The sequence below is a fragment of the Sorex fumeus genome, unplaced genomic scaffold (assembly GCF_029834395.1).
Source record: "Sorex fumeus unplaced genomic scaffold, SorFum_2.1 ptg000003l, whole genome shotgun sequence".
NCBI classification, from domain to species: Eukaryota; Metazoa; Chordata; class Mammalia; order Eulipotyphla; family Soricidae; genus Sorex; species Sorex fumeus.
In genome coordinates, this window is record NW_026606060.1 from 53,721,900 (window position 1) to 53,746,790 (window position 24,891).

Sequence of the window (24,891 nt, forward strand, 5' to 3'; positions counted from 1 at the left end):
GATTTATGCATATTGCAAAACCAGCTACATTTCTACCTACCAAAGCATCAAAAGTGAAATTAAGAAAACAATTGTTTTTATGATTACGTCAAAAAAGTTCTATGTTTGGGCAAGGGCGGAAGCTCAAAGGGCTGAACATATGAGGCCGAGTCCAATTCCTAGTAGTGTGGGTCTCAGTACTATCTCATAGTCCTGGTAAACTCTGAGTAAAGTTAGGGAGAACTGACCCAGCAGTTATACACCAATTATACTTAAATTAAAATTCTAAGGGTCAGCAATTAGGAGAGAAAAGGAACCTTTTGACAATGGTACATGGAAATGATCACTCTGGATAAGAACTGAGTGCTGAAAGTAGGTAAAAGGATATACATAATTTCAGTACCTGTATTATGAACCATAATGCCCAAATGAAGAGAATGAAAGAGAGGGTCGGGGGAAGGGGAGGGAGGGAGAAAAGTACCTGTTGTAGAGGCAGACTGTGGTGGGTGGAGGGAGGGAAAATGGGGACATTGGTGGTAAGAAATGTACACTGGTGAAGGGCAGGGTGTTTGAACATTGGATGTTCCAAACATGAACAATTTTGTAATTGTGTATCTCACTGTAATCAATTAAAAAAAAACAGTATACTGCCTAATTCACTGTATTACTATATCACTGTCATCCCAGTGGTCTTCGAATTACTCAAGGGGGCACCAGTAATATCTCTATTCCTCCCAGCCCTGAGATTTTAGCAGCCTCTTCTTACTTGTCTTTTCCCAACGATTGGAGGCTCTTTCAGGGCCAGGGGAATGAGACCTATTGTTGTTATTGTATTTGGCATGTCGAATACACCATGGGGAGCTTGCCAGACTCTGCCCGTGCAGGTGAGATACTCTTGGTTGCTTGCCAGGCTCTCCGAGAGGCATAAATGGGTAGGAAGTGTCTTATAGTGTGTCGTGCGGTGGCAAAGCGGCCGTCTGGTTCAAAAAGCAGCCTGGAGCTTGGCGGTGGTTGGGCAGTAGAGGTTGGCTGCTGGGACCAGGTCCCTTGGGTGGGGAGGGCTCTCACCTGCCCCACAGCCTGGCACGGAGTCCCTACTGCCTAATTAAAAAAAAAATTAAGGGCTGGAGGACTAGTACAGAGAGTGGATTAGGCACTTGCTCTGCATGTGGCCAATCTGGATTTGATCCTGGTACTACATACAGTCCCCCAAACCCCACCAGGAGATCCCTGAACACAGAGCCAAAAGCCCAGAGCACAGCCACAGGGTATGGTTCTAAAACAAAACAAGAACATTTTTTAATAAAAGAAACTTAACAAAGGGTAAGATCTGTACCTTAAAAAGTATTAAGCCACTGGTAAAAAAGAAACTGAAGAATAAAAAAAATTAAAAGATTAAAAATTTAAATTTTCAAAAAAATTCTTGGTTGAAATATAGTTTGCAATATTGTTGAAGTTGTTGGTTTATACTTGCATAGCTACTAAATACCAATTTCTCCATCAGTGTTTCAAGAATACTCTACCACTGTTTCACGGTCCCTTCTCCTTGCCCTCTCCCTTAGCCTCCTTGTGGAAAGATAGTCATGTTCTTTGGTTTTGGGACCAAACCTGGTTTTGGGTTCTCAGAGCTTACTCCTAACTCTATGCTCCGAGATTTCTGGTGGGTCTTGGGGGACCATATGGGGTGCCAGAGATTGAACCCATGTTGGTGCATGCAAGGCGATGCTCTATCCATTGGACTATCTCTCCAGCCCTGTTTTTTATTTTTACAGTGCCAAGGACTAAACCTACAACTTCACACATGCAAGACAAATGCTCCGCCACTGAATCATACTCCCAGCCCTTTGAAGAGCCATTCTGAAGTCACTCTATGGAAAAAAAATCAATTTACTCAACTGAGGGAGTAACTTCGATTCAAATGTCTAAAGTCTGAGGCCCGGGACAAGGCACTGTCACTGTCCTCCTGTTGTTCATCGATTTGCTCTAGCGGGCCCAGTAACATTGTGAGACTGAACCAGGGTTAGGTTTGTACAAGGCAAGCACCTTACCCACTGTACTATCTCTCTAGCCCTGGCTAATACTTATTTTTCAGTTGAGAGTAATAGGCACGGTATAGCACGGTCCTCCTGTTGTTCATTGATTTGCTCAAGTGGGCCCAAGTAAGTCTCCATTGTGAGACTTGTTACTGTGTTTGGCATATGGAATACATCACGGGTAGCTTGTCAGGCTTTGCTGTGCAGGCAAGATACTCTCAGTAGCTTGTCGGGCTCTCCGAGAAGGGCGGAGGAATCGAACTTAGGTCATTCATGTCGGCTGCATGCAAGGCAAATGCCCTACCCGCTGTGCTATCGCTCCAGCTCAGGGGGACAAAGCAAAGTTTAGAATTTGAGATAAGTCATTACAGCTTGAGACTCAGTGCCTTGAATCTTAGAATGTGAGTGACTAGTGAAAGCCCAGAGGAAAAGTCCAAAAAAACGCATTCACAGAGCAGTCACTCCTTTTGCAGGGCCTTGAGCTCATCACCATGACCAGTCTCTCTGAAGGGAAATGCTGAGGAAGCTCACCTGAAAGATGGGACATTTATCCCTAAATGGTTACTGGGATCTAAAAAAGACTCTGCAATGGAAAGGGATGAAAGCATCATGATTTATAGTTATTCACAGTATTCACAGTTGAGTTCCAGGAATACAGTTTTCCAATCCCAACACCAGTACCAACTTCCCTCTACCAATGTCCCCAGGTTCCCTCCCATACTCTAGTCTGTTTCCTTGACAGGCACCATTATTTTTTTATTTTTGAGTCACACCCAACAGTGCTCAAAGTTTACTCTCCACAATGCTTGGGGGAACTATATGCAGAGCCACAGATCAAACACATGTTGACTGGGTATAGGCATTACCCACTGTACTGTTTCCTCTGGCCGTGACAGGCACATTTTAAAGTTTGATCATTGTAATTTGTTTTTTTGTTTTTGAGACTCTACTCAATGGTGCTCAGGGCTTGCACTTGGTTCTGAGCCCAGGGACCTCTAGTGTTGAGGCTTGGGGAACCATATGGGTGCCAGGGATGAACCTGGATCATACATGTGAAAGGCAAGAGCTTTACTCATTGTATTCTCTCCAGCCCTGTGGTCATTGTACTTTGGATTTCTTGCTTTCATTGCTGTCTGCTGTGTGGTTTATATATATACATATACTATACCTCTGCACAACTGATGCTCTTTTTTTCCCTTTGGTGAAAACTGTTTAATAGGAACCACCTGGACGAGCAGAACGAGCCCTGACCCTGGAGTCTTAGTGCACTGTATAACCGGGGACTAAACATCAGTCATGTTCTTATCTGTGGGTCAACAGTTTGAAATATGCCACATGTCGAGTTGGAGCGATAGTACAGTGAGAAGGGCACTTGCTTTACATGCAGCCATTGCAGATTCAAATTTCTGCACCATATCTGGTCCTCGGAAGAGGAGACATAACCTCAGAGATAGGAGTAAGTCCTGAGTACCACCAGGTATAGCCCCAAACACCGAAACAAATAAATAAAATGTGCCACTTACCCATCACCACAATCTGACATGATAAAGACTTGTAGTAATCAACATTTTAGAGATCATGGAGAAAATGCCATACAAATGAAGGAGCCTGAGCACAGCAGTAGAGTTACTATTAAAACTCCATTGTGGTTACTGCAACTGGACTTTGACTCACCAGTATGCTTAGTCACAGCACCTTGAAACGTAGGCTTAATTACCACAAGGTCCCAGGAATTATGAAGGAAGTAGGAGGGGCATAATTAAAGCGATACACGGAGAGTAAATAAGTCATGTTAGGGGTTGGAAGTCACATCTTTCATAAGCATAAAGGCATCAGCTGACATCTTTGCTCAGATTTTTTCACTCCTTTTATCTATCCTCCCAATGGACAGTGGGACCATGAGTCTATTTTGGGAATATTAACTAGCACAGAGGCTCTGAAAAAGCTAATTAATCTCTTGTCAAATAAATGACTAGATCCTCTGTTAGGGATGTGCTCTCAAAGCGAGGAGCAGAAGTAGGTCAGGCAGTCACTGATAATAAATTTTGGCTTAGCAGTTTCAGATCTAGGGAGAGATTTATATTGGCCCCTCATGCTTGGGCAAAGAATTGGTGGCTATTTTCCTCAAATGCAATGAATCTAAAAGACAGATTTCCAAAGCAAACCTAAAAACAGGCCTGGTACTCATTTGCCTTTACATACTGTTTGTTATCAATGTTTCATATTAGGATAAGACCTATCCATACAGCTCACAGAGCACTTGATTTAAACTTAGATATCCTTAGTGTCTTTAACTCTAAGAGGGGCCTCCCCTAAGAATGCACACAACCCTGCCAAAATCCCAGGTAAGAAATAGTTCCCAAACACAGGTAAAATCAATGAAATACTAGGTGTTTTTGTTTTGTTCTGTTTTTTTTTTTTTGTTACACATACCTCAAGCAAATCTTATCATGTCCAAGGGACACTTGGAAACTGCCTAGTTTCTCCCATCTTTGGGTAATATATATTCTAGGGGCTGGAGTGATAGTACAGTGGATAGAACATTTGCTCCATACATGGCCAAACTGATTTAATCCCTGACACCCTATATGGTTCCCCTGTATCCCACCAGAAATAAACTCTGAGGGGCTGGAGAAATAGCACAGCGGGTTGGGTGTTTGCCTTGCAGGCGGTGACCCGGATTCGATTCCCAGCATCCCTTATGGTCCCCCGAGCACTGCCAGGAGTAATTCCTGGGTGCATGAGTCAGGAGTAACCCCTGTACAATGCCAGGTTTGACTAAAAAAAAAAGAAAGAAAGAAAAGAAAGAATATCTGAGCATGAAGCCAAGAGTAAACCCTGGGGGGCACAGTTGAGTGTGATGCAAAAACTAAAAACAAACTTAGATGTTCTTTCCTTTATGACTTGAGCAGATGACACTAAGTCTCCAAGGCACAGTTTTTGCTCAGCTCTGTAATTGGGAAAAGTTCCTCTTTGCCCATCTTCCCCAATCCCCATTCACTTTTGACCACTGGCAAAGCTCATGCCAATTGAGCTCTGTGACCATTTTTGGTGCCTGGTAGCAATGTAAAGTCATTTATTACTAGTTCCCATGATCTATAATGCATTCTGGATGTTGGATAAAAGTATCTTGCTCAAGTCCCTAGAAAAACAGGCATGTGAGACTTATTTAACTAGAGGTTTGATCCCCAGCATCCCATCTGGTACCGTGGTGCCCTGCTAAGAAGTGATTCCTGATCCCAGAACCAGGAGTAAGCCCTGAACACCACTGGGTATGGCCCCTCACCAAAAAAAATACCCAAACACTACTCCCCAAAATGTATTAAACCCTAACTTCCTCCCTGCTCCAGTCCCACAAGTTCTGTTGAGAATAATTCTTTACTCATTTAGTCCTTACTTTCGGATTATGATTTGTAAGTAGTATTATCCCTTTTTCAAGACTGTAAATTCCTCAGGGATAAATTTTGTGTCATCTATTGTCTAGTGCTAGAAATGGTAGAGAAATAACTTGATTTGCCTTCTCAAGCTCAAGTTCTCCCTTGAACATGTATCTTGCTTGCTTGTCTATCTCCTTGCTTGTTCTTCAAGTTCTGTTCTCTCTTGAACATGTATTCCTTTTTCTTCTCCCCCTCACATCTAAGTTTTGTTCAATAAAAACTATCTTACTTCACTTAAAAAAAAAAGGAGAAGAAAAAACTCCCCCTAGTACTTTCAGGTATGTCCTCCCACTCACCACAAAACGCAATTACCACAATTCTGGTTAGATTCAACTGACTACAAAAACAAGGTAGCAGTTCTAAGTAATGAGGCTATTATTAGAGTACAGTGGATAGGGTGCTTGCCTTGCACACAGCCAATGATCCTCAGAACTCCATATGGTCCTTAGAACCCCCCAGGAATGATTCTTGAACATGGAGGTACGAGTCAAGTCCTGAGCACTGCAGGATGAGACCCAAAACCAAATCAAATTAAGTCAAACAACCACAGGAAGTACAGGGCTTGTAGCAGAATTGAACTATAGTATAGTATTCTACCAAGCTAAAGGCCAAAGCGGAGGAAGCAAACAGACAATGGAAATTTATCCCCCCCCCCCCACAGGTAAATATGCAGTAAATAGAAAAATATGTATAAATATACATAGGTAAATACATTGAATAAAGAAGGAAAATTAGTTTGAAACTAATCTGAACATCTGAACAAAGATTAGAGTAGGAATGATAAACTTTTCAAAAGAGAGGCTTGGGGTAAGAGTGAGAAAAGCAAAGGGAAGCATCACTTGTCAAGGAGAAAATATCTAAGATCACAGTAATAGACTCTCATAGGGACTGGACTTCTCTGAGATATCTGGTAATTCTACTTGGGCTCTGGGCCGCGCTGCCCTGTTTGAGACCAGGTGGTGCCCCTTGAGTTTTTTTCTTTTCCTTGGTTTTGGAACACATCCAGCTGTGCTCAGGGTTTCCTCTTGTCTATGTTGAGGGATTACTCCTGGTCTCACACATGCAGCTGTGAGCTGCATCCCCAGTCCTTGCACCTGCGTTACCTCAATCAAGGTATCATCCCTCTGTAAAAGCCATTCCATCAAGATCATGCGGTTTATTTTCATTTTAGCTCTAGGGTGGATGGGCATTAAATGATGTGATACGTTTGCACTGACAAGAGAACTAGGGCAATAAAACTAAACTTAGATCTTACAGAAGTGATCTCAATATCCATGGGCTCCCCAACGTCTTGGTAATTAGGAGATGGTTTCAGTCACTGATGTGGATTATGGCTGTATGAACTGCACACATAAAAATTCCCCAAGAGTGGCTACAGTTTCACAAACTGTTGCATTTTATTTATTTATTTTTGCTTTTTTGGGTCACACCTGGCGATGCACAGGGGTTACTCCTGGCTCATGCACTCAGGAATTACTCCTGGTGGTGCTCAGGGGACCATATGGGATGCTGGGAATCGAACCCAGGTTGGCTGCGTGCAAGGCAAACACCCTACCTGCTGTACTATAACTCCAGCCCCAAACTGCTGTATTTTAATAGTAATCAAATTTCTGTAGAGAGAGCACTGTAATTGTGCACTTCACAATTCTGCCTACAGGTTATCCTGGAGAGGTCACACATTAGGAACAGAGATTGCTGTGGTAACAAGAAAATAAGAGTAGATCTATCATCTTTTCATTTGCTGAGTAAACCTAACAATCTATTGATCCTACTAAGGACCCTGCACGGTGGTCTCTGGCTCTGTCTTGATAATCAATGATTAACTTAAGGGCACAGATTATGAAGAGCTCGTTCTGGACCTTCCGGGACTTCGGCGAGAGTTCCAGGGGCTGAGCTTGTGTTCTGCATGCAGGAAACCCAGGATTACTGAGCCTGGATAATCCCTGAACACCAAGGATGGGCGTGGTTCCGAAGCCCAAAAGAAGAGCAGCAATAATAAAGCACTGACAATAATAGTACCTTTAAAGCTGGTATCTTGAGGCTTTCCTTATTTAGCATGCACTTTCCGAGCCCAACTGTTAACAGTACGCAGCTGCACCGCTCTGTTGACCGTGTGAGTTTCCTTCGCGGGTGCCTTGCAAGTCTAAGCTTTCTCTGGCTAATCAGATGGTGAAGAGGTGTTCCCTGTGCATAGGGTGCCAGCAATTTCTACAGCTCTTTCACACTCACCATCTCTCTTCTCTCAGAATCTTACATCAGGCTGCTTCTCATCATTTTTTTTTTTGACAGATATGGAAAGAGGACAGAAGCTGACAGAGACGAGCTAGGAAACCCCAACTTCGAGAGAAAAGGGGTGTGTCAGTCTCCACCCACTCAGAAACGCGGGGTTGAAACGCCTGACAGCGAGCGGGGAGCTGAGGCCCGGGAACAGGGTCATCTTGGTGCTCCTTCGTCCGCCCACCATCCAGAGCGACACGCCGAGCCTCTGCAATAGTCTGTGTGTGTGTGAGTGAGTGAGCTGAGGCCCGGGAACAGGGGAACAGGGTCATTTTGGTGCCCCTTCGTTCGCCCACCATCCAGAGTGACACGCTGAACCTCTGCCATGGTCTCTGAGTGTGTGTGCCTGTGTGTGTGTGTGTGAGAGAGAGTGAGTGAGTGAGCTGAGGCCCGGGAACAGAGTCATCTTGGTGCCCCTTCGTCGCCCACCACCCAGAGGGACACGCCGAGCCTCTGCCATGGTCTGTGTGTGTGTGTGTGTGTGTTTGTGCGTGTGAGTGAGTGAGCTGAGGCCCGGGAACAGGGTCATCTTGGCGCCCCTTAGTTCGCCCACCATCCAGAGCGACACGCTGAGCCTCTGCCATGGTGTGTGTGTGTGTGTGTTGCAGCGACACCCCGCCAGTGTTCAGGTGGAGCGGCAGGGACGCCCACCCAGGTTCTCTCACTTCCAACTCACTTCTCTTCGCAACCCCCAACAACCGCCCACCCAACCCCACCGCTCCGGACCAAGTCGAGCGCCGGGAGACCGCAAACCTGAAGCGTTGGGGGGGGGGGGGGGGGCGGATCAGAACTAGGAGCTAGAAGCGCACAGCGTTGCTCCCCTCAGCCCTGTCATCCCCGACGAGGCCCGGAGGGAAAGGGCCGTTCGTCACGACCCTCAGAGGAGGGGGAAGAAGGCCAAGACACCTCCTAACCCCCCACCCCCCCACCCTCCGGGCAGAGAAAGAAAGAGTGGGACGAACTAACTGGGCGACGGTCCCCACCACCCCTGGGGGCCGGGTTCTGAATTCCGAGCGACCGTTAATCGTAGCGGAAGGAAGACACGGAGAAAAGCGCGGTACTGCGCGACGCTCCGACCCCAGCCAGCGCGACCGGTGCCGGCCGCCGCTGCGGCTCCGCGCCCCCCGCCCGCTGTGATTGGACGGCGAGGGAAAAGGGGGCGGGGAGACCCCTGGGGCGGGCGCGTGCGCGCGCAGGGCGGCCGGGGATTCCCGCGGATACCCAGGAGGCGGCGGGGCGGGGGCCGGCCGGGGAGAGAGGGGTGAGGCGGCGGCGCGCGCGGTGAGGTGCGGGGGGGGGTGGGGAGGAGGCGGGAGCGGAGGGAGGGGGGGCCACCGCGCATGCGCACTTCCCGAGGCGGGCCGTGGGGTGGGGGGCGGGGGGGCTGCTGGGAGGGCCGGGCAGTTCGGGAAACGGGTGGGCGAGCGCCGGGTGGGCGTGGGAGGGGCCCGGAGTGCGCGTGCGCCGCGGAGCCCGAGCTGCGGGAGGAGGCGGGAGCTGTGGAGGCGGCGGCGGCGGCGGCGGCGGCGGAGGGGGCGGGTCGCGTCGGGCGCCACGTCCGCAGCCCGAGGCCGCCGCTGCAGCCCGCGGAGTCTTCAGGCTCCACCGCCCGAGGAGGCGCCGCCGCAGCCCGCGGTCGCCCGGGTTTGTGTCGCTCGCCGCGCCGCGCCGCCTCTCCTCTCCGCGGGGCCGTCCGCTCCAGCCTCCGCCCGGTCGCGGCCACAGGTGCCGGCCCCGGGCCCCCGGCGGTGAGTAAGTGGGGCTTGGAGGCGCCGTCGCCGCGTTCCTCCCCGGCCGCTCTTCCGTTAGCGCTCCCGCAGCTCCCCGGGCTCGGGCGGCCTGGGTGGGTGGGTGAGGGGTGGGGTGGGGGGGGGCACCGGGACGGGAGCCCGAGCGGAAACGGGGGAGGGGTGGGCGGGGGTTCGCGGCCCGGCGTCCCCGGGTCCCTGACTCCTCCTCGCCGTGGTTCGCGCTCTGGGGGGAGCCGCCGCCTCCCTCAGCCCCCCCGGGTGGGGAGCGGGGTCCGGGCGGCGTCAGCGGCGAGGGGGAGCAGGGATGCTGCACAAGGACCGTCGTCGCCTCACCCTTGAGGCGCTGAGACCCCCCCCCCCCACCTTCTCGGCGCTCCCGGCTTGACGAACCCTCTCCCCTCAGCACCCCCGGCGCGAAGCCTCGACCTTCTTCTCAAAGTCCGCGGGGAGATGGAGGCCGGGGGCCGCTGGGCCCCACCCCGTCAGGGCCGCCCCAGCGGCGCCCCCTCCCCCCGCTCCCTGACAGACCCCCCCCCCGCCTCCCCCAGTCCCCCGAGCCCCGTGGGAGTGCGCTCGGGTGGCCAGCGTGGAGGAGGAGGAGGTGCTCGCCTCAGCCCCGGCGAGTCCAGGTCATTTTCTGCCGCCTCTGCCACGTCACTCCCTAGGCTGGAGGGAAGGGAACATCCTTCGCCGGGGCTGAAAAGGGTCGGTGCGGGGAGGGAGCCGGAGCTTTTGAGGACCCGGGTCGCAAGCCCCCTCGAGAGTGGCATGTGCTGATGGCCTGGCGAACCCTTCCTTGTCCTCCTTCCAGATTTGAAACTCGGCTCTGCTTCTCCCCCTCGGAATATTGTCACCGCAAGAGCTCCACGCCTGCTTTTAATGGGTGGGTGGGTGGGTGGGGGGACGGGGAGATGTCACCTTTCATAAAACCACGTGCATCTTGTTTTGTTTTCCCACTTTTCTTTAGTCCTCGCTACTTCAGATGCACGTTCCGTGAAAATGTGCCCGTCTGTGGGAAACATTAGAGAAGGTTGAGTAGCTCCTGTGTGATGTTGAAAGTACTCTATGAAAACCTCCCACACGTTGGCCCTTCGCTGGCTTACTCGAGGTCTCACGGGCCTGCTGGTGCCTAGTAGACCCGTATCTGCTCTCACGGACTTTGTGGAACCTCACGCCCCAACACTTAGTAGGGCCACAGAGTGAGTCTTGGCACGTGGTGGAGTCGTAAGTGGGGATGAACGCCTGAGGCGAGACTTGTGAAGGCGACCGTACTGGTCATCTGGATTTGAGATTGTTATTTGCTGTTTCAGTTAAGGGCAAAGCAGTTAAAATTGTCATTTTGATGGAGGGTCACCAAGTGGTCACTTAAAGGCTCTGCTGACAAATTGCTTTTTTCTTCCAGGCCAGACCTAGTACATTTATTCTAGTCTGTTTTGCTGTTGATTTAATGGGTAGGGCCCAGCCAGTTCTGGAGGGTTGGTTAGAGCAGCATAAAGTGTTTCAATGTACATTGCCTGTTAGTGTGTTTATATTTTCAGCTCTGTATAAGATATGTTTTTAAAACTTGTAGTTACTTGAAAGAACAAATGGAAATAAGGATGGCGAAGTTGCTATATATAGACTAGAGAAAAGAATTTAGCAGATCCATTTATAGTCTTTTTCTTATAGGGAAATTAGCACTTACTGTTTAATAACAGGTTTTTAAAGCAGTGTTGAAGGTAAATTCTTGTGCACTGCATTTTGTTATCAGCTTTATTCATCCTGTTAGTGCTGTTTAACTTTCTTTGGTTCAAAACGGGAGGCTTAGCTGGAGATAAACTTGTGTACTGTTTTCAGCTTTTCTGTTAGAAACTCAGAAATTTAAATGTTTCAGAAATTCATAAACAATATTGATTCATCTATTTACCTTTTAAGAAAAATTCCTAAGAGGCATTTATGTGCTATTTTAGTTCATGGGGGAGTGGAGGCAGGGAGGCTCATAAGCTATTGGGATCCTCTCCCTGTGATTTTGGTCTACCAAGGTTGTGTTGGCTGGGAATAACTGGGTCATTCAGTCAGGCTGGAGCCAATCCAGGTAGTGTTTATGGGATCTACAGGGCTATATCAACAATGCCTGGGGGACCATGAGATACGGGAGCTCGAACCTGGGTCAGCCACATGCGCCTTAACTCCTATATTCTCTCTGTCCTGTGTGCATACTTTTGCTATTGTTAATTGAGAGATATTTCCTTCCAGGGAAGGGTTATTAATCCTAGTTTAATATATTTGCCAGCTGCTATCTCATAGATACACTACTGCACTGGACAAGAATTATTTCTTCTTGGCTTCAGATGCTAAAAGAAACTGTTGATAAACTAAGTCTAGCCTATTTGCTTAAACTATGGGTCAAGTATATATATATATATATATGCATATATATATAAAATGATTACCGGTGAATATTATATTTGTATATGTTTTATATACTATACCCAGGATCATGTAGAATTTTCTTGGGGGAAACGAGATCACTAGTGGAAAAGAATTTTAAGAACCCCTGATTTACACAAAGAATTTGCTCACACTTTACACTTAAGAAAACACTTATAGCCAGTTTTCTGTATGTGAATTTGTTCATATTGTCAGGATCAAAAGGTAAAACTGATTTATGTCTAAATACTATTTGCTGTATTGCCTTCTTAGGGAAGTATGTTTTTAATAGAAATGTATGCATTATAAATTCCTAGAGAGCAATTTTGTTGTTTACTGAAGAAACCAAATTGTTAGTGCCAGAAAAGTATATCCCACTGATCTGTAAGCTGGCTAACAGAGAGACCAAATTATATTTTGAACTAATGACTCAATGATTTAGGGCAAATAGTGTGCATAGGATTTATTAAGTTTTTTACGTGAGCGATAGCACAGCGGGTAGGGCGTTCGCCTTACAAGCGGCCAACATGGCCGACCCGAGTTCGATTCCTCCGCCCCTCTCGGAGAGCCCGGCAAGCTACCGAGAGTATTCGATATGCCAGACACAGTAACAACAAAGTCTCCAATGGAGACGTTACTGGGCCCGCTCGAGCAAATCGACGATCAACGGGAGGGCCTTTACCTTACCTTTACCTTTACCTTTACTATTATTTTTAAAATCTTAAGTATGTTTAAGATGCTTTATATTTACAGCTAGACAAATATGTTATAATAAGCTCTGGATAAGCAGCTAGAGTCACTACAGCAACTATTAGATCCTGTGCATGAGGTGCTTTTGTCTAGGGAACTTGAACTGCAGTTAAAGTTCCCTTTTATGCCCAATTTAGTTTTGGAGGCCATGCCCAGAAGCACTCAGGCAAAAAGTGCTTCTGGCAGTGCTTGGGGGGTACTATGTTCTGGGGATCAAACCAGTATGAAAAGGATATACACCAGTGTTTGAATTATCTTACTGGCCCCGAATTTAGTTTTTAAAGGGATTGCAACATGAGTTGCATATGGTTAAAATTACCTTTGTAAAACATCACTTCACACAGCTGCGATGACTCTCATTCAGGACACCAACATTTTTTGTCTGGATTACGGATATATGGAGGAAATGTGAATGAATTTTTGTCATTAGCAATAAAGGAAAGAGAAATTTTCACCTACTTTTGGCCCCTTAAAATGAACCACCATTGTTTTGATACCCTACCAATCTTGAAAACCTGCAAAATTGTCTAACATCTTTGTCTGTTCTATTGCTTGTTCTCAGTGCATCCCCCTCTGTTCACTGTCTTCCACTGTTTTTCCTTGTCTGAGTTAAAAGCTAAAAAAAGACCATCTTGGCTTGTAAGTCAGTGTGCTCCAGATAGATCTCTGTGATGTCCTGTCCCACTGTCCTTTCAACATGGCCCTTGCTACATTTTTCAGGCTTGTTCCTTGTTGCTCTTGGTAAGTTCCCAACCTCAAAACCTTTGTCCTTCCTGTCTTTTCTGCCTTGAGAATTCTTCAGTCAAATACCTGTATCCTTATCTCTTTGGGATGTCACAACATGAGGTTTTCACATACTGTCTCCTATAACTACCCTACTCTCGCCCACTCCATCATTTTTTTCTTGATAGCATTTAACACCATCTTAAATATAGTATATTCATATATTTATTGTTTTTACCCACCACATTGTCCATTTAATAATGGTAGAGATTTATTATTGCTGTAGCCCATGAACTTAGAACACTGTCTGACTTACAGTAGGTATTCTGTATTTGTTATAAACGTTTTGAAGCACATTCTTAATTTTCACAATATTTCTCCCCAAGCTTAATGAGGTTATACCTGATCTATACAGCATTTTGTAAGTTTAAGGTGAATAATGTGACGACCTGATATTCACATATATTGTGAAATGTTTTATAATCTTAATTTAGTGTTTTTGTTTTGGGTCCACACCTGGCAATGCCCAGGGCTTACCCTGGCTCTGCACTCAGGGAGCACTCCTGGCTGGGCTTGGGAACCTTATGGAGTGCTGGAGATCCAAGGTGGGTTAGCCATGTGCAGGGAAACTGCCCTGCCTGCCGTATTATAGCTCTAGCCCCCAAATCTTATTTTATATAATAAGGTTAGTTAACACATTCATCACCCCACATGATGACACTTTGTGTTGTGATAACATTTAACATCTAATTTGTTAACCACTTTGCATTTTGAAATAATACAGTATTGTTAACTATAGTCACCATGTTAAACATTATATCCCCAGAATTTACTTAGCATAGAACTCAAAGTTTATAACCGCCCCCCCCCCCCCCTTTTGCCTTTTTGGTTTGTTTTTTTGGCCATACCCAGCTGTGCTTAGGGGGATGATAATGTGCTGGGGATAGAACTGAGATTGGCTGTGTGAGGTCAAGTGCCTGACCTCTTTGGCTCTAACAGTTTGTACCCTAGAACATCCTGTTTGCCCCATCCCCCAGCAACCTCTAGCCTACTGTGTGAGTTTGTTATTTTCAGAGTATAGACAAGTGAGATCATGCGGAATTTACCTTTCTCTGATTTATTTCACTTAGCATATACCTTCAAGGTTTATGCATGTTGCATAACTTCACAACATCCTCTTAAAATCCATTGTATGTATACAGACAATAAACTTCCATGATTTTGGCTCTATAGTTTTTATTTTATTTTATTTTATTTTTTAACTAATACCTAACTAGCTGACTGATAAAGTAACAACCCTAGTTTTCTGGCCAACAAGAAAAGTTTTTGCTCAGTTTTGAGTTGTTTCAAGCTTTAGTCAAGTGAATTTAAAAACAAATATTTTGATAGTAAAGGAAAATGGTAAATATTTGGCAATAAGCAACTGTAAATCTTCAGTTGTATATATGTAACCATAGTACTTGTGCATATATATGTAAGTAAACATATTTTATAGTAAATTTTGAATTTTTAATGCCTCTGCTTAGAGCATTACAATAAACATAAAGGGATAATCAAAACCTGACTTAGTGATACAGACTGGTTTTACTTTTTATTGAAGTAAAGTAGTTTTATTTTTTAAAATTCACTTAGAAAATGTGAGGGGAGGAAGAGTTACATATTCATGAGAGAACATGAGCTTCTTCAGAGTGGAAAAAACCTATAGTGTCATCTTTATGAGAAGGCTGTCATGTTTTTAGAAAATCTTCAGATAGAAAATGGTTCCTCATATTAGAGGTCCCCCTCCCCTTAAGTGTTGTGATATAAATTACAGCTAATCAATATTCTATAGGAAAAGCACGTAAAGTCTTTCTCTGCTAACCTCCACCTTCAGACTCTTTCGGTAAATAATTTTCAGTTTAATTTAAAGCAATAGTAACTATTAACATTGGAAAACTTGTACTGTGCTTGCCACTCTGTTTGGTGTAGTAGAGTAAAATTTATGTTATCTAGTAAAATAATTTAAAAACTTCTAAACACAAAGAAAGAAATGAGATGAAGTTAAAAAAAAGTTGAAGGAGACAGAGGAGGAAACAAAGAAAATGAAGTCATCTTCTAATGGCTGTTTTAAAATGTTGTTTATCTGAGTAAGGTAATTAAGTCTTAATTAGCATGTGATAAATCATATAGAGGTTTAAAATTAAATGTTTTTTTTTTAAAGGAGATCATGAATCAGGCGGATAAAAATCAACAGGAAATCCCATCGTACCTTAGTGATGAGCCACCAGAAGGTAAGTCAGCATTTGTATCACTAGAAATAGAAAAAAGTATTTAAGTGAATTAAAACTTCATTCTTTTGGGGACCAAAGGGGATTGGGCCACACCCAGCAGTACTCAGGGGCCACTCCTGACTTTGTACTCCTGAGGGAGCCCATATGTAGTGCTGGGATTAAGCTGGGTCAACCAACAAAGCAAGCACCTGTCTTCTTTATACTGTCCCTCTGGCCCCTCTAATATTTTGTTAAATAAATAATGAAGGGGATGGGATGTGGTTCATTCATTAGGCAGCACATGCCTCGCATGTATGAGACTTGAGGTTCATTCTTTTATATAGCCAAAAAAAAGAAAAAAACCCCACTTTTTTTTAGTATAATAAAAAATTACATTTTTAGTATCGAATTTTAGTATGAGTTAATGGTGATTCATATAGTCACTCTTTGAAGACAATATCCTTTTCTATATAGAATGGGGGTGTAGTAAATTCAAGAAGCATCTGAGACTTGTTAAATTTGTATTCCTGGGGGCCACAGTGATAGTGTAGTAGGTAGGCTATTTACCTTGCATGCTTGCCCATTTGGGTTCAATCACCAGCATCCCACACGGTCCCTCAAGTCTGCCAGGAGTGATGCCTGAGTACAGAGTGAATTGTAAGCCCTGAGCACAGCTGGATATGGCCCCCAAACAACAATGAAGTTTTGTATTCTGAGATATCTCAGATGGGAGCATGTGCTTTGCTCGAAGGAGGGAGGACCCCTGGCCCTGCATAGTTTCCCCAGCAATGTTGCTGGTGTTTCTCAAAAGCAAATTCTTTAGTTTTAAATTGTGACACCATGAATCATTTTACTCTTACCTTTACTTCAGAGATCCTTGGAAAACACTTCATATATATGTATACAAACATATATATACAGAAAATTACTGTAGGCTCTTTGAATGTGCTATTTTGGTAGACTGTTAGTGATAATGATCTTGGACAACGGCATGTTTGTACAGAACTGTCATAATAGTATAAGTCAAAATAGGAGTAAATGATGAAATGTCCTACAGACCATACTAGAGTAGTAGACAGGACTGTAGGCTGCCTGCCTTGGGGATGAGACCTAAGCCTGGCAGTTATGACTAGGGTGGGGAATATCTGGGCCTGGGCCAAATGTATATGGCCTCCAGTGGGATTCAAAATGCAAATGTGTCTAGGAGCTTTTTCCATAGCAACATAAATTTATATTAAATGCATTCTTTTTCTGGGGCAGGGGGTGTTCGGGCTTACTCCTGGCTCTGTGTTCGTATCACTCCTGGTGGACTTATAGGCCCAAGTAGGATGAGAGTTGGTTGCATGCAAGGCAAGCACCTTAACCACTGAAATATCTCTCCAGCCCCTAAGCTGGTGATTTTATATGGCCCACAAACAGTATTATAAAATTTAAAGGGCCCTTTGCAGAAAAAAAAAAACCTGCTCTAGTGTATTTTCTCTCCAGTTCTGTTATCCACCATAGACCAAAGTTTTTCATAAGAGAGAAATTATTAGAATATGAAACACAATGAAAATTCATATTTAAATCCAAAAGATTGAGGTAAACAATTGGTTAATTTGATTTGGTGGGAAAATAGCCTATAAAAGTATTAGCATACCTCTTTTCCTTTATGTTTTAGGACTGGAACAGGGAGTTTGAAAAGCTAGGGACCAGTGAAAATGTAAACAAGGTCTTTATTTATTTTTTAATTTATTTATTTATTGAATCACTGTGTGGGAAAAGTTACAAAGCTTTCAGGTTTAGGTCTCGGTCATGCAAATATCAAACACATTTCCCTTTACCAATACTTATTTTTCACCCGAAGAACCCCAATAAACCCCCCCCCCCCCCCCCCCCGTGCCTGTGAGGCAGATGAATTCTAGTTAACACTCTATCTACTTTGACTAGATTCATTGTTTCGATAAAAGATGCACCATTATTATTTAGAGTTTACCCCCCCCCCATCAGACATGCTGAAAAAGCATTGTGAAATGATTTGCTTTCTACAGCTGGGTTCAAGAATTAAATGATATTTTGCTTTTTGGGTCACACCCAGCCGATACTCAGGGGATACTCCAGGTTCTGCACTCAGGAATCACTCCTGGCGGTGCTTGGGGGACCATATGGGATGCTGGGAATTGAATCCAGGTCAGCCAGGTGCAATGCAAACGCCCTATCCGCTGTGCTATTGCTCCAGTGAGAATGTAAACAAGGACTTCAAAAGGCAAAAGTCAGGAAAGAAAATAAAGACCATCTAAGAGCATGACAAGGACTATGAGCCTTATAAATGTCTTAATATGACACCTTCCTATAGGAGAACAGCTTAAACGGTGCTTCTCAACCAAGACCCATATGGCCGCAGGGTATTCAAAGGGGCCAGAGGTAAAAATCATGTAAATAGAGGAAGGGGTGATGAGGATGAGGTAAAGGGGGGCTAGCACAATTGGAAAAAGGTTGAGAAACTCTGGTCTAGAAAACATCCATTTATGGAGGTAAGAGCACACTGTAATTAAAGAGATTTTTATCTGGTTGGACTAAGAAAAATTGTCTGCAATAAATGTATGTGTACCAGACTTGACATTGTAGGATAATTCTAATATTCAGTAGCACTGTAGCACTGTCTTCCCGTTGTTCATCGATTTGCTCAAGCATGCCCAGTAACGTCTCCATTGTGAGAATTGTTGTTACTGTTTTTGGCATATTGAACACGTAACGGGTAGCTTGTCAGGCTTTGCTGTGTGGGCGAGATACTCTCAGTAGCTTGCTGGGCTCTTCGAGAGGGGTGGAGGAATTGAACTCGGGTCTGCCATCGGCTGCGTGCAAGGCAAACACCCTACCCGCTGTGCTATCGCTTCAGCCCAATATTCAGTATAAAGCAGTTATTTGCAAGTGTGCTTACCCACTGTACTATCACTCTGGTCCCACAAATGCTTAGGTATATCTTAAATCTTCTAGCTATTAAATTTTTTACGTTATTAATCATTTTAAATTGATCTTTGTAAATCTAGCTATTGCTCTTATCATTATCTATGAGCTACTTTGAATAAGCAATGAGAGTTGTCTTTTAGTGATAACAGATGTAAAACTTAACTCTAAGCAATAAAAATAAAATCTACTTGAATTATTCTTTTAAAGGAATACTTTCATTCCTGTGTATTAGAACTCAGTTTTCAGAAATTTTTTTGTGGACAAATATTGTCAGCTTTCCAGTTACCTTTCCTGACAATTACAAATGCACTTGAATTTCGTAGATTTGCTGGTCTTCAGTTGGACCTCTGTATCCAGAAATTAATCTGAGATTGTATTTATATTAGTGGCTAAAGCCTGAATTGTACAGCTATCAAATATTTTCCACTGAAGTTTAGAAAGATGAATACAACATTTGCCTATGTGTGATGACTACCTAAATCATTAAATTACTAAATAGAAAAGACCAGTGCTCATCTAAGCTCACACACACAAAATTTTATGAAATCTTCATAGTCATTTTATGCCCGAGTTTGAGAGGTAATGCCAATTTGAGGGGCTTTGTTGAGATGAACCAAAGAGAATAAACTTAAAATTTAAATCTGAATTTTTCACAGTGATGTTTTCCTTTTTGGGAGTATTTTAAGGGTTTTTTTTTTTTTAACTACATGCTTATATCACATACTCTGAGAGTTACTGAAGCAGTGATTTAAGTATTAACCATAGCTATAGTTTTTCAAACACTACAAAAAAATGATGTTAGGTAGATAATAATGATTTTATGTACTGAATAATTTTCTTATTTTTAACAGCATTAGCTCTAAATATATAATTGATTACAATCATAGTCTCAATACTGGTTTTGTTCAACTTCATTTTGTTATAATATTGATGAAAAACACTCCAAAGAAATGTTGAACAAAACAATGGCATTCAAGGACCCTTTTTCTGTATTGCCCTATTGCTTAAGGTTGTATTTCCCAAGAACCTATCCATGTTTAGTGAGATGTGTGTGTGTGTGTGTGTGTGTGCGCGCGCGCGCGCATTTGCAAATTTTGGTATGAGAATGATTGCCACTTTAAAAAACTGGAAGTCCCCAAATAACTTGTTTACTAGATTAATGATAAAAAGAAATTCCTTTATTCATCAAAATAAGTTAATAGATCTAGTGTTTCTAAGTTTTTACAAATCTCTTTAAAGCCTAGTTGCAAGTAGCACTTGACTTGCAACGCATTCAACCCAGGTTCAATCCCTGGTACCCCCATATGGTCTCCTGAGCACAGAGCCAGGAATAAGCCCTGACCATCACCTGATCGGCCCCAAAACAAAATTATATATACATATATATACACACACACACACACACAGAGATAGATACACATATATAAAATATATACACATATTTATGGTAAATAACAATAGCTAAAAAGAAAAGACAACTATTATGGTATGGTGAAAATAATATTGTCTTTCTCAAAGTATCTTATTTAGATGCTGTTTTCAGATGACAGTTGACTGGATAACTGAAAGGGGGGAAGCACAGGTTATGGGGGTTGCTACTGAAGAGATGGCAGCTAGATTTTCACAGCTACTGCTGTGTTGAATCTGTTGTACTATATATTATTTAGTTTTTGAAACAACTACTGTAGACCTCTGTAGAATATGCAGAATGATAGTAAAAATTGTATATCATTTGCCTGGAGCGATAGCACAGCAAGGTGTTTGCCTTGCATATGGCCGACCCGGTTGGCCCAGGTTAGATTCCTCCACCCCTCTTGGAGAGCCCGGCAAGCTACCGAAAGTATCTTGCCTGTACAGCAAAGCCTGGCAAGCTACCCATGATGCATTCAATATGCCAAACACAGTAACAAGTCTCACAATGGAGACATTACTGGGCCCACTTGAGCAAATCGATGAACAATGGGAAGACAGTGCTACCTTCCATTTGCATTTTTTTTTTTTTATCTTATAGACCCCATGAAATGGTTTGATGTTATCCAGGGGTCTCAGACCAACAACCATTGTTTAAATGAAGAAGGCTGTTTCATAAGGAATGACTGAGTTATATCAATAAAAAGATGGCCCAATGTTTTATCTTTCAGGTTTCCTCACGTGTCTTTTATAATTTTGTCTTTTTGTTTTTGGGCCATACCTAAAGCACCCAGAAGTGCTTACTCCTGGTTATGTATTCCAGCCCCCAGGCATACCTTTTTAAGATATAAAATATGTTAATGGCAATGAAATATTTAAGTTAGCTAATCTTATTGTGAAAGCATTTCTATGAGTGGGTGTTGGGGGTATTTTGGCCTCAACCCTGTGATACTCAGGGTTTACTCTAGGCTCTGGGGTCCATATGTGGTGTTGGGGATTGAACGGGGGTCAGCCATGTATAAGTCAAGTACCTTAACCACTGTACTACTTCTCTGGCCATTATAGCATTGAACCCCTAAGGCATCTTAAAAATGTGTAACTTTAGGGGTTGGAGCAATAACACAGCAGGTAAGGTGTTTGCCTTGCACGCAGCCAACCCGGGTTCAATTCCCAGCATCCCATATGGTCCCCCGAGCACCTAGGAGTAATTCCTGAGTGCATGAACCAGGAGTAACTCCTGTGCATTGCCGGATGTGACCCAAAAAGCAATAAATAAATAAATAAAAGTTTAACTTTAGCCTTCATGATATAACTTTCCTCTCTTTTAATCAGATATGTATTTATATATGATTGGTCTGTAGTTAAAACAACTTATTTTTATGAAGTTGTAGGTTATACGAATAACTTGATCTACTGGTTTTTTTTTGGCTTTTTCTCTCACTAGGTTCAATGAAAGATCACCCACAACAGCAACCAGGCATGTTGTCCCGAGTGACTGGGGGTATCTTCAATGTAACAAAGGGAGCAGTTGGTGCTACCATCGGTGGAGTGGCTTGGATTGGTGGAAAGAGTTTGGAAGTTACCAAAACAGCTGTTACAACTGTGCCTTCCATGGGATTAGGGCTGGTGAAAGGGGGTGTGTCAGCTGTGGCTGGAGGCGTTACAGCTGTGGGGTCTGCTGTTGTAAACAAAGTGCCCTTAACAGGAAAGAAGAAAGACAAATCTGACTAAAATCTGGAGATACATTTGTTCTTCACAGCATTATGATGCCAGTGGCATTGAATTGCTAAGTTATGGACTATAACCAAGTCACCTGTTTTGGACCTTTATCTTCTAAACTGCTGTGTTGAAAGTATTGATGACTTTCATCTAAAAAGAAGAGACCAGTACTAGCACAGTGTTGTGAAGGTTTCTTGAACTTAAATTCCAGCTTTTTATCTGGTAAAATGTTACGTTCAGCTGTAACTGAAGATATGGCGTATTTGAATATTTACTCTTAAGTCTTTCAGTTTTAAAATGTGAAAGTTGAATTTTAGTGGATTATCTTTACAGTTCCTTATGTATAATGTGCCAGGTAACTCATCTGCCCCTTAAAAAGGGAACCTTGAACTACATAAACTGTACCTTTGATGTGCCTAATAGTTTCATATGTCTTAGTTTTTTTTTTTTATAACCATAGTTAATTAGGCTGAGAGGCTTTTTGTTATTATTGTTATTTAAGATGGTAATGTAGCAAGGATTAGGGAAGTTTAAAGATAAATGGTTATATGATACTGAGTTTTTACACATCTTTTGTTAGATATGCATTGTATTAATTTAATCATTGATGCCTTACAAAAGAAAACATCTTTTCTGATACCTTAAGTATGTGCAGTTCTTGAATTTATATGGATTCTTTTTAAAGGTTGTTTTGTTTTCCCTCTTAAGGATCTCAGGAGTAGTGGAATGTAGGCATTTCTTGCTCTCAGCAGATAAAATAGTGCTTATTAACTGCTAGTAGTGATTATCAAATTATACACTTTAATCTGGGTTTATTCTCCATTGTTAATACACCTCACAGTGCCTACAGAACATTGCTGGTCAGAAGCTCTAGGGAAAAGTTTCAGATGAAGAAGGAATACTTTTTAGTTCTTAAAAATTACTAAAGGCATCCAAGATATACAAATAATCTTTCATGCCTTTTTAAATCTCTAGGATAAAATTAGCTTTACTATCTACTTATTTGTGTATGTGTGGGGTGTATGCGTGTGGGGGGAACCTCCCAAGCAGAACTCGGGACCTGGGAGCCACTCCAGCAACACTCGGCTCGGTTTGTATGTGAGGCAGTCAGTGCTAGAGCCCAGTATACCTGGAGCCACCAGGACCACAGCTGGCAGTGCTCAGGGAGCCATGCGATGCTGGGGACTGTACTTGGGGCTTTGTGCTCCAGTCCCTTGAGCTATCTCCTCAGTCCTAGCAGTATGTACTTTTAAAAAATGACCACAAATATGAGGGCTGACTGAAAGGAAATGAAATGGGCTCCATAGATTAGTTTAGAACATTATATATATGTATACACATATACACACACACACACACACACATTGTGTGTGCGCTTTCAATGGTTTGCATCTAGGCCATTTAAAATCTTTCAGTCTTTTAAAGACGGAAACATTTTTAGTAGTATATTTCATATCAACTTTAGGCAGGGAATTGAAGTTTTTGATTATAAAGTGTGTCATGTCTTATTAACATGTTTTATCATGTTGTTTATCCTCATAGAACGTAAGCTGGAATTAATATTTTTGTCTCATGCTCAGTTTCATAAAAATTGTACCAGTGGTGGGGCTGGAAGTAGGGATTAAGGTGCTTGCCTTGCATGCAGCTGATCCTGGTTGGATCCCCGGCACCACGTGTGGTCCCTGAGCAGCACTAGAGGCCACCCCTGAGTTTAGAGTCAGGAATAGCCCCTGAGCACAGGTTGGGTGTGGCCCAAATCCACCCTTACCCTCCCCCCCAATGTAACAAGTGGCATATATTACATTCCTCTTAACTGAAGGAAGACATATCCAGGTCTAAAATTGTTTCTACTTAAATCTGGAAATTTGCCTCCATTCTGCAGACTTTTTTTTTTTCCTTTTGGTTTGGGAAGAAAGGAGGCGATGCACTGGATTATACAGATCAAAATACATTACTCTAGAACTTAAAACAGTTAACTCCAACACCAAGGCATGAATGAAGAGTTCTACATTTAATGTTATGTATCAATAAATATTACTTTTAAAAGCATTCGTAAGTAAATACCAGCAGGGATTTTAAACAGATCTATAGAAGTTCTTGGACCTTTCTACTGTATACAAAACTGAAATTAGGAAGTCCAATGCATCAGAAATTAAATGGATGTGTATTTCATTCAGTATGATTTAAGGTATATTTATTTGTTGGTATATAAGTTAAATGTCAACTTACTAAAGGGGACCTTTAAAAAAGGACAAAATTAATGAACACTAAATAATGATATAAATATTGGTATTAGAGAGCTTGTTTCCTGCTATTTGAAATCGTTGCTTCATTGCTAGTTAATATTTCTAATTTATCTTCTATAGTCATAGGCTCTGCTTTGTACCTGAATTTCTAAACATAGATTTTAGATTACTGTACACTTGCATATTTATTTACAACTTTGTCTTTAAAATTGTCAAGCAAAAATAGTTGTAATGAATCTCTGCTACACAAAAATCACCTGGTATATTTTATCAAGTTTGTTTAATTTTAAACTATAACTTTTTCCAGTAGAGGTTTTGCAGTGATAGCAGAGAATTGTACAAATGAAGAGTTAGTTTTTTAGAGGTACTTGTTGAAATGAACTTTCCACTTAATGATATTCAGCATACATGAGTCTTTTTCATTTTATTTTCATAGACTTTAGAAATTTGACCTATTATACAATACTTGTTCACTTCAAGAAACTAAGGTGGTTATATACACCTGGAGGTGTGTCTGTTATTCAGCTTTTCTTTTGAGTAGACTTGGCACAGTGAGGATAAAACTTGTGGCCCACTTGAATGACTGCTCTAATAATGTTGATGTTATGAATCCTGTATTTAGTGAAATGTCAGATGAAAGTAACTGATTGAATACTTTTTTGTATTAAAGGAATGGGAAAACATAAATCTGTTAATAAAGCACTATGATCTACAAAAGATGAAGTGTTTCATAAATATAGAAATAAAGGATACTTTAAAATAATTAGGGTGATAGTAAAAATTTAGGTTCACATATAGTTCAAAGGTACTACAGTTTCTATTTTCCATAACACACGTAAACCTGACAAAATATTTCTGAGTATAATAGTACAATAATACAGTAGATTATATATACACATATATACATAAATATATATACAATACAAATATATTTTAAACCAGTGATTTCAACCACTAGT

General features: G+C 42.7%; 1 protein-coding gene across 1 annotated transcript; it reads left to right on the forward strand.

Annotated features, from left to right (window-relative positions):
* The first annotated feature begins 9,175 nt into the window (after nt 1-9,175).
* TMEM263 (transmembrane protein 263) lies at nt 9,176-24,651 on the forward strand. The gene is made up of 3 exons (XM_056117552.1): nt 9,176-9,474; nt 15,560-15,629; nt 21,412-24,651. Exons 2-3 carry the CDS (start codon nt 15,566-15,568, stop codon nt 21,696-21,698), a joined length of 351 nt encoding a protein of 116 aa, XP_055973527.1. The 5' UTR covers nt 9,176-9,474; nt 15,560-15,565; the 3' UTR covers nt 21,699-24,651.
* The last annotated feature ends 240 nt before the right edge of the window (nt 24,652-24,891 follow it).

Excerpts from the sequence above, each read along its gene's own strand:
- TMEM263 (XM_056117552.1), top strand. The coding sequence starts at position 15,566 with ATGAATCAGGCGGATAAAAATCAACAGGAAATCCCATCGTACCTTAGT. Across the intron at positions 15,630-21,411 it reads TAGTGATGAGCCACCAGAAG|GTTCAATGAAAGATCACCCA; the intron begins GTAAGTCAGCAT and ends TTCTCTCACTAG.